This window comes from Humulus lupulus, chromosome 6 (assembly GCF_963169125.1).
Source record: "Humulus lupulus chromosome 6, drHumLupu1.1, whole genome shotgun sequence".
In the NCBI taxonomy this organism is placed as follows: Eukaryota; Viridiplantae; Streptophyta; class Magnoliopsida; order Rosales; family Cannabaceae; genus Humulus; species Humulus lupulus.
The window spans coordinates 208,045,166-208,064,523 of NC_084798.1; the positions used below are offsets into that span (position 1 = coordinate 208,045,166).

The 19,358-nt window shown below is 40.4% G+C and overlaps 1 protein-coding gene across 1 annotated transcript; it reads right to left on the minus strand.

The window, feature by feature from the left end:
• Positions 1-13,069: 13,069 nt before the first annotated feature.
• On the minus strand, positions 13,070-14,953 carry LOC133785917 (uncharacterized). Its single transcript, XM_062225131.1, has 3 exons — positions 14,299-14,953; positions 13,819-14,165; positions 13,070-13,747 (listed from the first exon to the last, which is right to left on the minus strand). Exons 1-3 carry the CDS (start codon positions 14,672-14,674, stop codon positions 13,220-13,222), a joined length of 1,251 nt encoding a protein of 416 aa, XP_062081115.1. The 5' UTR covers positions 14,675-14,953; the 3' UTR covers positions 13,070-13,219.
• Between the last annotated feature and the right edge of the window lie 4,405 nt (positions 14,954-19,358).

A 19,358-nucleotide genomic window follows, 5' to 3' on the forward strand; every position in this document is an offset into this window, starting at 1 on the left:
GGCTATACTGAGGACACTAAACCGATATTTTTTTTATATTTGTATTTGTAATGTTTATTCACTTATTTATTTATTGATTTAATTTGAATTAAATATAAAATAATAGAATAAAATTAAAACATTTATATTAAACATATAAATAAAAACATAAGAGTACATTTGCTGAATCAAAATAAAGAGTTGTCCTAAACATGAAAATGTAATATACTACAAGAAAAAGGCTCTACAGCGACGACATCTATTGCGACGACTTTAGAGTCGTTGCTGTACGTAGGCAAGATCCATGAAAAATTATTTTCTCTTAATTTATGAAAAAATAAGCTACAGCGATGACATGTCGTCGTTGTAGGGTCGTCAACAACACACGATCTGGTCTCCAAAATTCCTGGTACGCTACAGCGACGACATGTCGTTGCTGTTGGGTTCTAGGAATTTTGGAGGGAACAGGATCCAGGTATTCTTGGGAAAAAAAAAGGGAAATATCATTGTCTATAGCGACGACATGTGGTCGTTGTAGGATGCTCAGGGAACTCAACCGCCAAAAGGTGGCTACCTATTTTGCACAGCCTATAGCGACGACATGTCGTCGCTGTAGAGTCCAATATATCAATTGGTCAGTTATTTTTTAACTCTACAGCGACGACATGTCGTCACAATAGGGTCAAAAAAAAAAACATCGGAATGTAAACCACCAAAAAATTTAAGTCAAATTTCACTTCCTACAGCGATGACATGTCGTCACTATAGAGTGCAAATATAGCACACGAGAGTATTCGTGTACTATTCACTACCCTACAACGACGACATGCCGTCGCTGTAGGATCTCATCATTTGAGTTAAACGGTGCGTTTGATATCAGCGACGATATTCATGTACCCATGTCGTCGCTATCAGATCATGCCATAAATCCCCCAACCCGAGCCTTCTTCTTCATTTTTTCCTCTGAATTTTCTGGAAAACCAGAGCTCCTCCGCCTCCCAACGCCGCCCAACCCCTCCCAGCGCCGCCTAGAGCCATTTTTGGCCCCCTTTTGTTAACGTATTATTAAACCTTAATGCTTTAGTTTTTTCTTTTAAATTTAGTGTTTTTATGATTTTTTATGAGTTTGTTAAATTTTCTATTGTTTTTTTATTTCAGATTGTACTGGAACATCTAGAGCATCTCAAGCTTTTGGGTATTGTTTTTAATTTTAATTTTTTTTTGTTTTGTGATTAATAGTGTGTAGATAATTTTTAAATTAAATTAAATTCTAGTAGTTTTTAAAATAAATTTGTATGTTTTGTTAATTTTATTGTGAATTTGATATTAATTGTATTGTATGAAAAATAGATATGTTAAAAAAAATTGAATTGTATATTTATGTTAGGTTAAATAAAATTAGTGTTTTGAATTATATATATATAAGGTTAAATAATATGTTTTGAATTTGTATGTTTTTTTTGTTTATTTGTGAAGTAAAGATTGTATTAAATTTATGTATGTTATGTGACTGATTTATATGTATTTATGCAGATTTTAAATTTTGGGATAGGCTAGATTACAGCCGTTATGCTGCCGAAATTTTAGTAGATTTAGAAATATTAAATTTTAAAAAATAATTTTAAAGTTAGTGTGATTAAATTTTTTAATTAATTTTAAAGTAACTAATAAAAATTTATAAAAAAAAAATCATAAATTGGAAATTTAAAAAAATTTACAATTATAAAACTTTATTGTTATTTTTGAAAAAATAAAAATTGAAAATTAAAATAATAATTTGATAATTATGAAAGAAATTAATAACAATTATTAATAAATTTATAATTAAATATTTGTATATATAATGAAATTTTATAATAAATTCATAAAATTTGATAATATATGCTGAATCAGAAACTGGATGTGGTGGAGGCTCACATACACAGATATAGGTTTCTGCAGCGATACGTGAAGTGGAACTACCACGATGAAGTTGATATGCCTCCAGTAACGGACGACGGGGCTCCAGTGACTGATGAGATGATTGACATCATCAATGATGTTATTGGTGAACAAGACACTAACGAAGAAGGCATAAATGAAGGAATTTCAGATGGTGGTGGCAATAGTGCGGAGAATCAATTTGATGACCTGTTTCAAGAGGTCGAAACTGAGTTATACCCTGGTTGTACCTGGTTGTCTTCCTTGAATTTCTTGGCGAAGATGATACACATGAAGGTTATGAATAAATGGACAAATAGTTCCTTTGATGAACTTTTGAAGTTTATGAAATTTGCAATCCCGAAGGAGAATAAGATTCCGATTTCATTCTATGAGTCTAAGAAAAAAAATGAGGAAGTTAGGGTTAGGTTATCAATCAATTCATTATTGCAAGTACGACTGTTGTTTGTTCTGGAAGGAGAATTCCCAAAAACAGATTTGTCTTGTATGTAGTGAGAGCTGATGGGTTGACAAAGACACAAAGGGGAAAAAAGTTACCCACAAAGTGTTGCGGTATTTCCCTTTGACTCCTAGAGGAAAAAAATTTACATATAAAAATATTATCATCATATTACAGTACGACTAAAGATACTTAATCACAAGTCACAACAAATCATTAAATATAAAAAGGATAAGATATAGCTTCTCTTTATAGATGTAATGAGAAATTTTTGTGAATATGTGAAGATGAAAATAACATGTAATTTTTTGACATAATAATGTGAAAATGAAATTATTATTTGTATGTATGGGATCGATCCCTTTTTTATTTTGTAATAAACAAAGACATCATCCAAAGTTTTCTATGTATTTATTTTTCAATTATGTGAAAAACCAATCAAAACTTAGCTATATTTCAATCCAATGCCATCATTTTCAACCCATCTTACTAATTAATCCTAAAAGATAATAACATACACATCATTGATTTGTTCTAACTACACTACAAAAAATCTTATATTTAGTCACAACAAAATTTATGATTAAAATAAAAAAAAAAATTGTAGTACATTATCACCGGCATACATATATTATTATTAAAAAGTATGATTAATAGTAATAGTCATAAAAATTATAATTTGTTGTGATTGAATATGTTTTCAGTCACAATAAATTTTATTAATTTATATAATTGATTACGACTAAAAATATATTAGTAAAAACTTGTAACTAAATATTATTTTTTATTCATAAGAAAATTTTCTTATATTAAAAGTCACGGTTAGTCACAAAAAATTATGTATATTAATTTTTGAGATTTTTTCTTAAATACACATTTGTTTTGTTTTTTTATTACTTTTTTAATGTTTCTATAATTTAAAAAAAAGTATGCACTCAAGTTTTCAAAAATACGATTATTAAAGTTTCATATAATTATGAAAATACTGTATTTTGGAAAAACAACTAAAAAATAACATGTAAACAACTCACTGGACCAAAAAAAAACTAAAAAATAACATATATTATAACAACTAAACATCACCAAAAAAAAACTAAAAACAACATGAAAATAACTTGAAAACAACAACAACAACAAAAAGGACAAAACCGTAAAAATGTAAAAAATTCCTTAAAATCATAAAATTTGAAAAAAAAAAATGTTTAACCATAAAAACGAAATATTTTAACGAAAATTAGTATTTTATGTAAAGATCTCTTAATTTTTTGTAGTGCTAAAATGCACGTACGTGAGTATCATATAACGTAAGCGCACAAAAGAAAAATAGATTCAATATAGTCTTTTGGTTCTGAGTTTAATCTTCGTCTTTCTTTTTCTTTTTCATTTTCTAAATAAACTAGAAGAATATAGGTTTAGAATAAATAAAGATATATTGATCTTGTTGCCCAATAATAAAAATTTACATGCATTACTTATCCCTCCTAATTGAATATTAATTTATTTTTCTTTCTTACGGGAGCAATAAAAAAAAGGATTAAATGCGATCCCGGATGACTGTTTTCTTTGGTCACCTACTCGTCATAATAAGACTGATCTAATTCTCTAGTCTATTGACCCAGTGGAAAATAAAATAGAAATTTAATTATTACACATACACATGAATAAAGAGATAGTTATAAAGATTCATTCACTTCTAAAGAGAGAAAAGTCCAAACGGGCAAGCCAAGTTTACTTTTGTTTTCCAAATCAAAATAAGATGAAAAGACTTATTATCATGCAAGTAGTAATTAAGTAAACAGTTTGAAAGAATTATGAATCACAAATTCGGAAAGAAAGAAGATTAAAGTTACGTACTTTTCTCTTTCTTAACGTAAGAAAACAAATAAGTTGTAGTTTTCCTAATGATAGTGTTATCCCAAAAATTTGAAAAGAATGACGTGGCGGTGAAATGGACACGTGGCATGAGTTAGTAGGGTGATCTGGCTTAGTAATGGCCTAATACATTAGTTAAGGAATGGGACAGAGGGTCAAGCCAAATACGCCCAATCGAAGAGAGTATTTAGACTGGGGGTTGCTTGGCTCAGACCTCAGTTTAAAGACCCATATAATTAAATTGGTGCCAAGACCAAGAAAGTGAAAGGGAGGTATGAATTTTGGTTCAAGATATAAAAGCAGTAGGTCCGATCGGACCTAAGCTTAGGAGACCTCTTGTTAAGCTTGGTTCGAATAAGTTCAAAAAGAATAAGGCTCAAGTTTTACTCAAGGGGAAAGCCACATAGTGGCCGATCGGGTATGATATGGAAGAAGTGAACTTGGGCTTGAATGAAGTGAGGAGTAGAAATGGTGGTGTCCGATCGGACATGATGCGTGTGGATACTTTGGACCATTTTGGTCCAAAGGGATGACTATGACCGATCGAACATACACATAGGAGGTACCTTGGACCATTCAGGTCAAGGAGAAGTAGATGGTGGCTCGGACCACCTTGGTCCGAGGAGAAAAGCCTAATGCCCGATCGAGCATTTGGTTGAGCGAAGAGGTTCGAACCTTGTTGGCCCAAGGAGAAGGATGTGTGCCCGATCGGACGTGGTACTTATGAGTACCTTGGACCATTTTGATAAAGGAAAGGTGGTGGCTCAGACCACCTAGGTCCGAAGAGAGAGGACCAAGGTCCGATCGGACCTTGGTTAAGCAAAGGAAGCTTGGACCATTTAGGTCCAAGGGGCATTATGCCCGATCGCATAAGACCTCCCCCGATCGCACATGACCTCCCCCGATCGCGCAAGACACCTGCAGGAGCGCTTGGACCATGTTGGTCCGAGGATATGCTAGGAAGAAGATGGCTCGGACCATGTTGGTCCGAGGAGCAAAGTGTAAGGTCATATTGGACCTTGATTGAAGGAGTCAAATAAGGTGGTTTGAACCACCTTAAGCCAAAGAAGACAACCATTGTGTCCGATCGGACACAATGGAGGAGTATACCTCGAGTGTAGTTGGCCTTTGGTCCAAGGATAGCCATGCGTATGCCACCTTTGACCTACGTAAAGCTTGAAGAATAGCCAACATGCATGAGAAGTTACGTCAAACTGCCCAAAACTACTTCAGTGAGAATCGGTCCAAGCATCCGGGAATCACTCAATCCTCACTCGAAATTAGGGATCAGTTATATTTTGAATGTTTATTTTGTAATATAAATATTAGGTAAATAATAGAATATCCCTATCAAAAGGGGATATCAGTTGAGAACCCAGGTCTATAAATAGGGACTTGGGACGATCGTAAAAGGACTTTTGGCAAAATCAAGAGTGAATCTGCATTCTAGAGAGAGAAAGTGTGTTGTTCTTGAGATAAACCCATTTTTGCGTTCTAGAATATCTCACACTGAAGAAACTCAGTTGACACGGTTCATCTGATCTTGAGTGCGAATACAGTAATAAAATCTCTAAGTGGATTAGGCTATTACCGATCATCGGGGCTGAACCACTATAAAAACCTCGTGTTATTTACTTTCGTTCATAAAAAACTGTCTGTTGTCGTTTATAATTCTCTTGAAGGTTGTCGTAGTTGACGTTCTCACGTCGTTGGCTAAATTCACAGTCAACATTTTGGTGCTTTCATTGAGAGCCTGAAGAGAAAACAGACAGTCCCTAAAGCGATATGGCGCCTAAGAACACCACCGCGGCCTCCAAGAGGGCAAGCACCTCCAGGGAGCATGCTAGATCGGAAAATCCTAACGTTCAAGATCGTGAGAATGAGCCTAGGGTCGTGCTTGAGGATGTAGCTCCTGAAGTTGAGGAGCTCCAGGAGACCATGAGCGCGTTCCAGGATGAGTTGGCCCAGTTCAATGCTAGGCAGGAGGCCTTTGCTGAGGAAATGGCCAAGCAGAGACAAGAGATGGACGCTAGGAGCGAGGAGATCCGTCGACAGCAGGAAGAGGCCGACAGGCGACACCGCGAAGCTGCACTTGCTCTGGAGGCAGCTGCGCAGTTGACCCGAGCCAATGCTCAAGCTATGCCTGGGGTGATACCCACTCAAGAAGCAAGGACCATAGAGGCTGGTCAAAAGAAAGCTGATAGACCAGCAAGAGGTGGTGGTAACCCGCCTGGTCATGAGGAGGAGGGAGTACGATCACGCACTGCCTCTACCCAAAGGGGGAATTCTAAGACCCCCTCAAGGAGCCATAGATCAGAGACTTCCAGGTCAGGAAGTCATAAGTCTGGCAGTAAGAAAACACCTTCTGAGCAGGGGCATAACAAAGCCCCTCGTGGCAAGGAAACTTCACACTTCAAAGATGGACATGGGCGTGATGAAGGTGACAGTTACCACACCAACCAGTCGAAAGAGAAGAATAATAACCGACGAGGGGGAGATAATCAACCAGCTCAAACGGGGAAGCCACCACGACATCCCAACCAGCGTAATGGCAAGGAGCACGCTCCACCTAATAGACCCTCCGAAAAGACTCGGAGTACGGTGTTCGACCGGTTGGGAAAGAACACTGCTCAGAAGGACCTAAGGGACATCATTGATGACAGAAGGAGGACCGCTCCGGTCGAAGGGCATGAGCCAATCCGTCCTACTAGTCGAGTAGAAATACTTGACGTGGATACGCTGGATAGGAGTGCCCGACCTAGCGGTCCCGAAAGTGCATCCCCAGCAGTGGCCCCAGCCATCCAAGCCCAGCTTGATGCTTTGACGGCGGCAGTACAAGGTTTATCCAAACAACCAGTTATTGATCCAGTAGACCACAGAAGTGGTAGCCCTTTTTGTGCTAGAATAAGAGCAGCCCAACCACCAAGGAAATACAAGGCGCCGGTATTGCCAGTTTATACAGAAAAGGCAGACCCGGTGAGACACGTTGGAAAGTTCGAAGATCAGATGGAGCTGCTTGGGGTGAGTGACGATTACCGCTGTAGAGTCTTCCCCACCACCTTGTCAGACACTGCCCAAGAGTGGTACTGGAAGTTCAAACCCGACTCCATCACCTCTTGGGAGAGCTTTAGGAAGGAGTTCTGCAGGCAGTTTAGCACTGCCCGAACCCCTCCAGTTTATGCCAACCACTTGGTGGATATTAGGCAAGGCAAAGATGAATCTCTCAAGAACTACATACAGAGGTTTATGAGAGAAGCCAATCGGGCTACCGCTGTTGGAGATGAAGGGAAGATGGTTGCGATCTCCTCGGGTATTATTTATCGAAGTCCTTTGTGGGACAGCATTCACCGCCATCCAATTTCAACTTTACAACAGTTCTTGGACCGTGCAGATAAGTACATGAAGTTGGACGATGCCATTGAGAAAGGAGAGAACGGGTTGAACAACCCAAGTGGATCGGGGGATACTCCAAAGGATAGCGGAAATGATCAAGGCGGTAGTAAGAAACGTGGGAATAACGGGTCTGACCACCGCAGTGAGAAGAAAGCTAAGTCTGGGTCGAATGACAAACCTACGAAGTATGAACCTCGATTCACCAACTACACTACTCTTTCGGCAACCCGAGCGGAGATCTATCTAGCCAGCCATCAGGAGGTCCCTTACCGAAGGCCCCCTCCAATCAAGAAGGAAATGAGTAAGAGGGATAAGAACAAGTTCTGTCGTTTCCATGGAGACTATGGTCATGACACGAACGAGTGTAACCACCTTAAGGATGAGATAGAGTTTCTCCTCCGTTCGGGGAAACTAAAAAAATATAAGGCAGAGAAAACCCAGGGAGAGGGAAGCAACAATAATCCTGGGTTCAAGCGACAACGGTCCCCACCTTTGCAACCTGAACCTGTGGACTTCACACTAGATACAATATGTGGAGGACCACATCTTGCGGGTGATAGCAGCAAGGCGAGGGAAAGATATGCTCGCACCCTTCGTCATGAGTTGGAGGCAGCGTCCACATCCGAGGTTATGACGATGGAGGAGAGACCATCAAAGAACCCAAGGTATGAAAGTGAGTCCCTCACCTTCACTGAGGAGGATGCCAAACACGTGAGGTATCCTCACAATGACCCTCTCGTAGTGACAGTTCAAATAGCTAACATGAAGGTGAAAAGATGTCTGGTTGATACGGGAAGTTCCGTAAACATTATTTATAAGTCCTCTTTTGAAAAAATGAAGCTATCCATCAATGACTTGAAACCATGCTCTCACGTCATTTACGGGTTTACTGGAGAGGGACTATCACCAGCTGGAACAATAAAGTTACCAGTCACCACAGGGGAAGCTCCCAAGCATGAAACCGTGATGACTGAATTTTTGATTGTTAACTGCCCGTCTGCCTACAATGTGGTTATTGGTCGACCACTACTCACCAACTTGCATGCGGTAGTTTCAATTTGGCACCTTTCTATGAAGTTCCCGACCAGCGCTGGCGTAGGCTACGTCCAAGGAGACCAAAGGGAAGCTAGAGAGTGTTATAATGCCTCCATAGCTAAGGCAAAGAAAGGTGCCAAGGAAAACAACATGATTGTGTGTGTTGAAGGAGGGGAAGTGGATGAGATGGACGTAGACCAGAGTCTTGTCGTAGTAAACGATGAAGAGGTGTTGAAGGAGTGTGACCAGGAGAGCACTCCCAGTTTGAAAGAGCAGAAGACCCCATCAGGTGATGAAGTCACCAAATAGGGCGTTGCCCAAAGCGAGGAAAGAGATATTGATCCTCGCTTTGGGGATTATGAGAGTGATGTGGGACCGTCCGAGGAGTTAGAGGAGGTCCTTATAGATGAGAATGACCCGACAAGAGGGGTCAAGATTGGGAAGAAATTGAAAGCTGAGGTGAGAGCACAGCTGATAGAGTTCTTGCGAAGGAATCAGGATGTCTTCGCCTGGTCTCACAAGGATATGGTGGGTATCTCACCAACTGTGATCAGCCATGTGCTCAACGTAGATGAAAGGTATCCAGCGGTACAGCAGAAGAGGAGGTTACTTGACAAGGATCGAGCAAAGGCTCTTAAGGAGGAAGTAGAGCGGTTGAAGGAGAACGGGTTTATTAGAGAGGCATACTACCCAGCTTGGGTTTCAAACCCAGTCTTGGTGCCTAAACCCAATGGAAAGTGGAGGACTTGTGTAGATTTTACTGATCTAAACAAAGCATGCCCGAAGGATTGTTTCCCTTTACCGAGAATAGACCAGTTGGTGGATGCAACCTCTGGTCACGAGACCTTGTCCTTCATGGACGCATATTCGGGATACAACCAAATCAGCATGCATCCTCCTGATGAAGAACATACCAGCTTCCGAACGGATATAGGGCTCTATTGCTATAGAGTGATGCCCTTCGGGTTAAAGAATGCAGGAGCTACCTACCAGCGCCTGGTGAATGGCATGTTTCGTGACTTAATCGGCAAAAGCATGGAGGTATACGTAGATGATATGCTGGTGAAGTCGAAAGAAGCTGGGGGGCACGTGGGAGACTTAGAGGATTGCTTTGCAATCTTGAGGAAGTATAACATGAAATTAAACCCCCTCAAATGTTCGTTTGGAGTGGGTTCTGGGAAATTCCTTGGGTTTATTGTCAACTCCCGAGGAAGAGAAGCAAACCCTGAAAAGATCAAGGCTCTCATAGAGATGAAGTCTCCCACAAGAATAAAGGATGTGCAAAGCTTGACTGGGCGGATTGCGGCTCTAAGCAGGTTCGTCTCAAAATCAACGGACAAGTGCGTCCCGTTTTTTAACCTGCTTAAAGGAGGCAAGAAGTTCGAGTGGACCGCAGAGTGTGAACAAGCTTTCCAGGCGATAAAGGAACATTTGGCTCAACCTCCTGTTCTTTCTAAACCAGTTGATGGAGAGGACCTACTTGTATATCTAGCAGTCACGGAACACGCTGTTAGCGCTGCTTTAGTACGTGAGGAGGATAAGGTGCAGCACCCAGTGTATTACGTTAGCAAGCGTTTGATAGGAGCGGAGTCCCGATACCCCATGATTGAGAAGTTGGCTTACTGCTTGGTACTTGCATCACGAAAGTTGAGGCCGTATTTCCAAGCACACCCCATCAAGGTCCTCACTGACCAGCCTCTTCGCCAAGTTTTGCAAAAACCGGAGTCGTCTGGTCGGCTACTTAAATGGGCGGTCGAGCTAGGCCAGTTTGAAATCAAGTACCAACCAAGGACTGCTATTAAGGGTCAAGCCTTGGCGGATTTCATCGCTGAGTGTACCGGAATCGTTGAGGTCCCTAACCAACAGGAGAGTGTTACTGGGTTAAAAGAAGAAGTTCCTGCTTGGCAACTTTTCGTTGATGGATCGTCGAACGAGCACCATTCAGGAGCTGGGATTATACTAGTCACACCAGAGAAGCACCGAATTCATTGTGCACTGAGGTTCGGATTCAATGCTTCTAATAACGAAGCAGAGTATGAGGCCCTCTTAGCAGGCTTGCGACTGGCTAGAGATGTACGTGCCCGGTCGGTGGAGATAAACAGTGATTCCCAATTGGTGGTTTATCAAGTATTAGGGGAGTACCAGGCGAGGGGCCTACGCATGGTGGCATACTTAAACAAAACTAAAGATTTACTAGCCCAGTTCGAGGAGTATACCATTAAGCTAGTACCAAGGGAGCAGAATTCCAATGCTGATGCTCTGGCAAAGCTTGCAAGTGCGAAAGATGCCGAAACACTGAATATAGTTCCAGTAGAGTACTTGGCAGAGCCAAGTATTGATAGAGAAGAGGCCATGCCGATTACGATAGTCGACACCTGGATGACTCCCATCATTGCTTACCTTGAACATGGGACGCTCCCAGATGGTCGTAATGAAGCAAGGAAAGTTATGAGGCAAGCTGCTAGGTACACCATGGTGGATGGAGTGTTATATAGGAGAGGATACTCCTTACCTCTCCTCAGGTGCATAACCCCCGACCAGTCAAAGAACTTATTAGCTGAAGTGCATGAGGGGTTTTGTGGAGATCATGCTGGGGGGCAGAGTCTATCTAAAAAAATCTTGAGGCAAGGATTTTTCTGGCCTACTATGAACGAAGACTCTATGGAATATGTGAAAAGGTGTGACAAGTGCCAAAGATTTTCTAAGGTACCCAGAGCACCACCAAATCTTTTGAGGCAAATGCAAAGTCCGTGGCCTTTTGCAGTATGGGGCATTGATTTGATCGGGAAGTTACCCAAAGGAAAGGGAGGAGTGCAATTCGCTGTGGTCGCAGTAGATTATTTTACTAAATGGACTGAGGCCGAACCATTAGCCACGATTACATCGAAGAAAGTGTTGGACTTTGTTGTTAAAAATATAATATGTCGCTATGGTCTACCTAAAAAGATAGTGTCTGACAATGGCACCCAGTTTGACAGCGACATATTTACCGATTTTTGCACTCGGCATGGCATCACCAAAAGTTTCTCCTCGGTGGCCCATCCTCAGGCCAATGGGCAGGTTGAAGCAGTGAACAAAACATTGAAGGACACTTTGAAGAAGCGCCTGGAACAAGCTAAGGGTGCTTGGGCAGATAAGTTACCAGAAGTCCTTTGGTCGTATAGGACTACCGCTCGGACGGCAACTGGCCATACCCCATTCTCTTTAGCATATGGGTATGAAGCCATGTTACCTGTGGAGATAGATCCACCCTCTCATAGAAGGACCGTTTACAACCAAGAGGAGAACCATCAGTTGTTGGCAGAATCATTGGACTTCCTCGAAGAGAGAAGAGAGGAGGCAAGCCTCAGAGTAGCAGCTCATCAGCAAAAAGTGGCACGCTACTTCAATTCCAGAGTGCGAGATCGAAAGTTCCAGGTCGGAGATTTAGTCCTAAGGAAGGTGTTTGTTAGAGACCCAGCAGCTGGTGTGCTAGGACCGAACTGGGAAGGACCATATCAAATTGAACAGGTCTTACCGCCCGGCACTTACAAGCTTGCTCGATTGAATGGGGAGCTGATCAGAAACTACTGGAATGGCGAGCACTTGAGAAAATATTATCAATAAATACTACTTGCAGAGTAGTAGCTTTGTATCAAGTGCTTAACTTGTTATTTAAGTTTTTTGTTTGTGAACTGGTTATTTGCTACCCAGTCGCATTATTTTGAACAATGTTATTTTGTTTGGAACTCGTTGTTAGACACGTTTTGTCATTTATTATTACGAGTAATAAAAGAGACCACACGCATTGTGGTCGTACCTTGCTACAAACTTTGCATATGTGTTGATTATTTTTGTTGGGCAGTGTTCAACTGTCATAATAATTTAAACAAAACAGGTCTTTTAAAAACTAATGTACTGGACAGTGTTCAACTGGTCGGTATCATAATATGGAGGACCAACGTTTAGATAATATTTATGTAGTGGTCAACTACTGATATATTTTCGTATATTTCATGTGTTTCACGAGTAGTAACTACTCGAACAAATCCGATCAAGTAGTAAGTGATCAAGGATTTATCCACCCTCAATCACTTGGGGGGCACATAGGGTATACTGGTATGTATTTCAACACAGGCAATAAGAGCACGAGCAAATATGTTTGTTTTTGGGCTGACTTGTAAGTTTAGGAGTCTAAAATAGCCGTTAAGCTAACTTGTTTTACAAAGCCCGTTAAGCTAACTTGTTTTACAAAGCTTAAGTAACTTAGAATTTTTCAAATTCTAAGTTAAAAACTGATATTCGTGTAACAAGACATTTACGCTCATAAAAAGTTAGAGCAATAAGAGCATGAGGAAGTATATTTGGTGTGAACTTATGGAATGGTAAAAATTTCTAAGTTAAAAAACTAAATTCTCATGTGAAATTAAAGGCATCCAAAAACTTTGCTATGCACAATAAAAACTTAGAAGTTTGAAATTGTCAGCAAGGAAAGAGTAAAGTGCTAAATGTCAAAATAGCTCACTAGTTCGAGCAACAAAATACAAAGTAAAGTAGACTGTGATGAACTATGAGAGGGAGTCACAGGCGAGCTCCTCTAGAGGGTTGATCGACTCCCTCCTCTGCATCAGCTGCTCCTCTCGCTCGAAATGATATAGCAGAGCAGGTTGGGGCGAGTGCAGGAGGGTTGGCAGCTTCTTCAGCGGCTCTTGCTTCACATCTGGCAAGATCCTCTGCTTGGGCCTCCTTGGGGAAACAATCAAGATTAAGAGGCTTGTTCAGCTTCCAGACCTTATAGAAGCAGTCAAAACTGGCCTCCTCAAAGCGAATCAAGTCAAGCTCTTTTTCTTGCTTCAGCTCTTCGTTCTCGCTAATCAACCTCTCATTGTCTCGAACTAACTCTTTAATATCAAGGGATTGCTTCTCCAATTGAGTTGTCAAGGAAGCATTGTTTTGAGCCTGCTTTTTGAGAGACTCGTCCCGTTCAGCTATAGTTCTCTCTGCTTGCTCCAGCTTGGACCTGGCCTCCACCAGTTGATCGTCCTGCACCTTGATCAGCTCCTTGTAATCTACGGCTCGAAGCTGAGCATGACCAATGGTGACAAGTGACTGCATGGAAGACAAAAAGTTAATACAAGTAAAAATACTAATAACAAAGTATCTCGAGGAAAAATGCTTACCTTCATCAATTGAGCGAGTCCTCTCTTCAAGACAACTTCGACACTAAGTCGAGGGTAGGAGTCTAGGCTTTGAAGCGTCGATGCATCACGGCCAATATCCTCAAGAAGCCCCTTGCCCAGGTCGCTAACAGCACGAAAGAGCTCACTCGAACTACCCTGGTGAGTAGGAGTTAGGCTCGCAGAAGGAGGAAGGGAAGAGGGGGTCAATGGCGGAAGTGTAGTCGGTCCCCCAGGTTGCCTCCCTTGACTTGGCGGTACTACCTTCTGAATCTTCTGTGGAGGCATAGAGCCACTTCCATCACCAGTTTTCCTCTTTGAAGCAACGCAATCTCTGAACATGTCTGAATCTGCCAAGGATGAAAAAACAAGATTGTTAAAGAAATAAACATAATGAAATATATGCAAGTGTATACTACAATTGTGATACTCTCTAATTACCAATTATAAAAAATATGCCTATTTTCACTAAGCATGTGTTACCTGCGTTGAAGATCTGATCAAGGAACTCATCCTCGTCGTCCGAGGATGAGCTAAGTTCCCCTTCAACCTGGATAGCTTTTCCTTTCCCAGGTTGAGCGGGAATAGTAGATCTACGCTGAGGATCAGGCTCTCTAATGACTAAGTCGCCAGGTCTACGGGAAAGCGGAGAAGGCCCAGGAGAATGCCGATCAGTCATTTGCTCTGTGCCCTCGGTAGACTGACCAGGCGTGTCGTTCTCCCCGGTGGTACTTTCCACCACCAGATCCTGCTCACATGGCACCAGACTCACCATCTGAAGAAGGTCCAGCGTGACCAACTTTTTTACATCCTTCTCTTTAAGACTCATGTTAGCCAATTTCTTGGCCCGCCTAAACATCCCTTCAGTAGGCAATGGTCGCTCAAACGGACCCGAGCGCGTAAAAGCCAAGTTGTTGGCCTCAATATCCAATGTGAGGAAGTATTCCTTATGATATTTCCCGGCGTTTGACTTATGGGAGATGCCATTGAGATATGTAACCCCCCTATGCCTGTGATAGAAATGGAAGAAACCTGAGTTGTTGTGAGAAGGGTTGGTCCGAAGATCAAACAGGTAATGCACCTCATGAGGGGTGGGCTCGTCCCAACCATTCAGAAAATAAAGAATATACAGCGCAGAGAGTGCCTGTATCCCATTCGGCGTGATCTGAAATGGGGAGATGTTGAAGTAGTCTGCTACGGACCGGAAATAGATGTGCAGCGGGAGTGTTGCTCCAGCTTGTACATGGTGCCTGGACCAGGCACAGTACCTTCCACCGGGCCTATTGGCTCTTTGATGCGAGCCCGGACACGTCACGTTTGCCCCACTCAAGCCTAAAGCTTCAATGTGTTTCTGGAATAGAGCGGGATTAAGTTTTGAGGCTTCGGCAACGAACCAGGAGGGTTCTTCTTCTCCCTCATCACGTGGCTTCTGAACAGCCAAATCCTGGATCGCAGTAGCAAATTTCAGAGAAGGCTTTCTTGAAGCTGTGGTAGTGCAGGTTTGATTGCGCTTTACCACCTTCTGTACTGCTCTGCGGGCAACCTGCGGATCGTGTTCCTGAGGGAGCCTGTTAGATTGCTTCACCCTCATCGTCGACTGAGAAGCCTGTCGAAGAAATTGTTCCTCGTGAAGAAGATATAAGGCTGAGCGAGGGAGGATCTGCTTGAAGCGGCGAAGACGATCCTCTGGAGTGTAACCAGTAGACGAGCCTGGTGAGGAATCGCTATTCAAGGGAGTCTCGATTGTTTGCGGGGCGGATGATTCGGAGTTCGTATGATTGTCACCTCCCCTATAGTCAGAGCGATTCATCTACAAAAATGAATAAAAAATGGGGAGGTGAGTAACCATACAGAAAAAATTCATCAAAAATAAGAATTATTTATATACTTGGAAAATTTTGTCCAAGTTATAAAAATATAACACATATGGAAAATATAATTTTAATGCTCAAAAGTGCCTAAAAGTACTTAAAGTATTGAACTTATTAAAGCTTATAAAAGGAGGCATTTTTGGGGTTTTCCTATAAGGCTAAGTTCCTTATGTGTGTAGTAACATACAGAGGTTGGTTATACATTTGGAAGGAAAAGAAGCCAAGGTCTAAGGAGTTAGGTGTGGTCCGATCGGACCACATTTTAGGCTCAAAGGAATGGTTTTATACCTCCGATCGGATGCCTAGAGGCACTAAGTGGACATGACCACAAAGGTGTATAAACCAAGGAAAATTGAAAATGGTCTGATCGGACCGTGTGCTTACTCTAGGGGATAACTTAGCATATTGCAATCGATCGACTGCCAAAATGTGTTGGATACTCATTACCAAAGGGGTGTTCAGAGCAGATGGGAAATGACGTGGCGGTGAAATGGACACGTGGCATGAGTTAGTAGGGTGATCTGGCTTAGTAATGGCCTAATACATTAGTTAAGGAATGGGACAGAGGGTCAAGCCAAATACGCCCAATCGAAGAGAGTATTTAGACTGGGGGTTGCTTGGCTCAGACCTCAGTTTAAAGACCCATATAATTAAATTGGTGCCAAGACCAAGAAAGTGAAAGGGAGGTATGAATTTTGGTTCAAGATATAAAAGCAGTAGGTCCGATCGGACCTAAGCTTAGGAGACCTCTTGTTAAGCTTGGTTCGAATAAGTTCAAAAAGAATAAGGCTCAAGTTTTACTCAAGGGGAAAGCCACATAGTGGCCGATCGGGTATGATATGGAAGAAGTGAACTTGGGCTTGAATGAAGTGAGGAGTAGAAATGGTGGTGTCCGATCGGACATGATGCGTGTGGATACTTTGGACCATTTTGGTCCAAAGGGATGACTATGACCGATCGAACATACACATAGGAGGTACCTTGGACCATTCAGGTCAAGGAGAAGTAGATGGTGGCTCGGACCACCTTGGTCCGAGGAGAAAAGCCTAATGCCCGATCGAGCATTTGGTTGAGCGAAGAGGTTCGAACCTTGTTGGCCCAAGGAGAAGGATGTGTGCCCGATCGGACGTGGTACTTATGAGTACCTTGGACCATTTTGATAAAGGAAAGGTGGTGGCTCAGACCACCTAGGTCCGAAGAGAGAGGACCAAGGTCCGATCGGACCTTGGTTAAGCAAAGGAAGCTTGGACCATTTAGGTCCAAGGGGCATTATGCCCGATCGCATAAGACCTCCCCCGATCGCACATGACCTCCCCCGATCGCGCAAGACACCTGCAGGAGCGCTTGGACCATGTTGGTCCGAGGATATGCTAGGAAGAAGATGGCTCGGACCATGTTGGTCCGAGGAGCAAAGTGTAAGGTCATATTGGACCTTGATTGAAGGAGTCAAATAAGGTGGTTTGAACCACCTTAAGCCAAAGAAGACAACCATTGTGTCCGATCGGACACAATGGAGGAGTATACCTCGAGTGTAGTTGGCCTTTGGTCCAAGGATAGCCATGCGTATGCCACCTTTGACCTACGTAAAGCTTGAAGAATAGCCAACATGCATGAGAAGTTACGTCAAACTGCCCAAAACTACTTCAGTGAGAATCGGTCCAAGCATCCGGGAATCACTCAATCCTCACTCGAAATTAGGGATCAGTTATATTTTGAATGTTTATTTTGTAATATAAATATTAGGTAAATAATAGAATATCCCTATCAAAAGGGGATATCAGTTGAGAACCCAGGTCTATAAATAGGGACTTGGGACGATCGTAAAAGGACTTTTGGCAAAATCAAGAGTGAATCTGCATTCTAGAGAGAGAAAGTGTGTTGTTCTTGAGATAAACCCATTTTTGCGTTCTAGAATATCTCACACTGAAGAAACTCAGTTGACACGGTTCATCTGATCTTGAGTGCGAATACAGTAATAAAATCTCTAAGTGGATTAGGCTATTACCGATCATCGGGGCTGAACCACTATAAAAACCTCGTGTTATTTACTTTCGTTCATAAAAAACTGTCTGTTGTCGTTTATAATTCTCTTGAAGGTTGTCGTAGTTGACGTTCTCACGTCGTTGGCTAAATTCACAGTCAACAGATAGTATATTGAGTTTATACTTTTTTGGACCCGTATTTTTTCCCATTATTTATTTGGACGTTGTGTTTTGACAAATTACTTTTTGGACCATATATTTTGTAAAATGGTTAAAATAAAATCCTAAACCCGATTTTGATCAATGTTTTTTCAACTAAAATCACAAATAATTTACCAAACTAATAATTCAGAACAAAAATAAAATTATTCTGCTTAAAAAATGTGTTGTTATATTTAAATTTTTTCTTCATCAAAATTGAGTTTAGGGTTCTATTTTAATCATTTTATAAAACATAGGGTCCAAAAAATAATTTGTCAAAACACAGGGTCCAAACAGGTAATGAGACAAAACACAGGGTCCAAAAAAGTATAAACCCTAGTATATTTACATAAACGGGTTTCTACTTATTTATGGTACAATATGACCCTGCTAACTAAAAGAATAAATAACATTTTTGCCCCAGAACTATAATCACTATATGTCATACCCTCCAAATAATTCGCAATGTTAAAAATTTCTCTCGAATTATGCACGGTACTGAAATATGAGACTAATGTTAGATTTCACTCCAGGTGCCTAATAAATTGATGATGTGATATTTTTTATGTTGATATGACACTGTCATGTAGAAAAGTTAGCAATTCCCCCATTTTTGTTCTAAAATTAATAATTCAATCCTTAATAAATTAAAATTTTAATTAATACCAAATAAATCTTCTTCTACTTTTATTTTTTCTTTCCTTTAACAATATAAAATAAATCTATTTTATAATGAAATTTTAAAATAAATATTAAAACAAAGAAAAAAAAACATTTAATTAAAGAGGATGATGAATGATGAAAGACTTAAATAAAAAAAAAAACTTTTAATTTAAAAGAAGGAGGAAGAAAGGGAACAAACTTTGTTCTAGGATTTATTTTCAATTTTTATTTTAAGAGATATTTATTTTATATTGTAAAAGAAAAGAAAAAGTAAAAAAAAAGTATTTGTTATTAATTAGATTTTTAATTTTTGAGTATTTGAAAATTTATTTAGTTAATTTGAAACTTTTAATATTGTTTATTTTCTTAATATTTTAAAATGTTTTTTTTTAATTTTTAAGGACATAATTATTATTTTTAAGAAAAAAATTAAATTAGTTTTAATAAAAATCGCACAATATGGTAATAGTCAAAGTTTGCGTAGCGATAGGCAAAATTGTTAATTATTCTACATATTACAATGTTACATCAACAGAAAAAATGTCACATTAATAATATTTGTTAGCCACTTACAACAAAATCTAACAGAAGTGTCATATTTCAGTAATGTGCATAGTTTAGAAAGAATTTTGAATATCGCGAATCATTCAGATGGCACAATCATATAATTGTCATAATTCAAGGCCAAAAATGCTATTTATTCTAATTAAAAACATGCATGCGATTTTCTGTGAGGAAAGTTAAGTCCCTACGGAAACAAAAGCTGCCTACTATTGGAATTAAGATAACCTTTTCTAAATGAAATTGAGTTTATAAATATATTTAT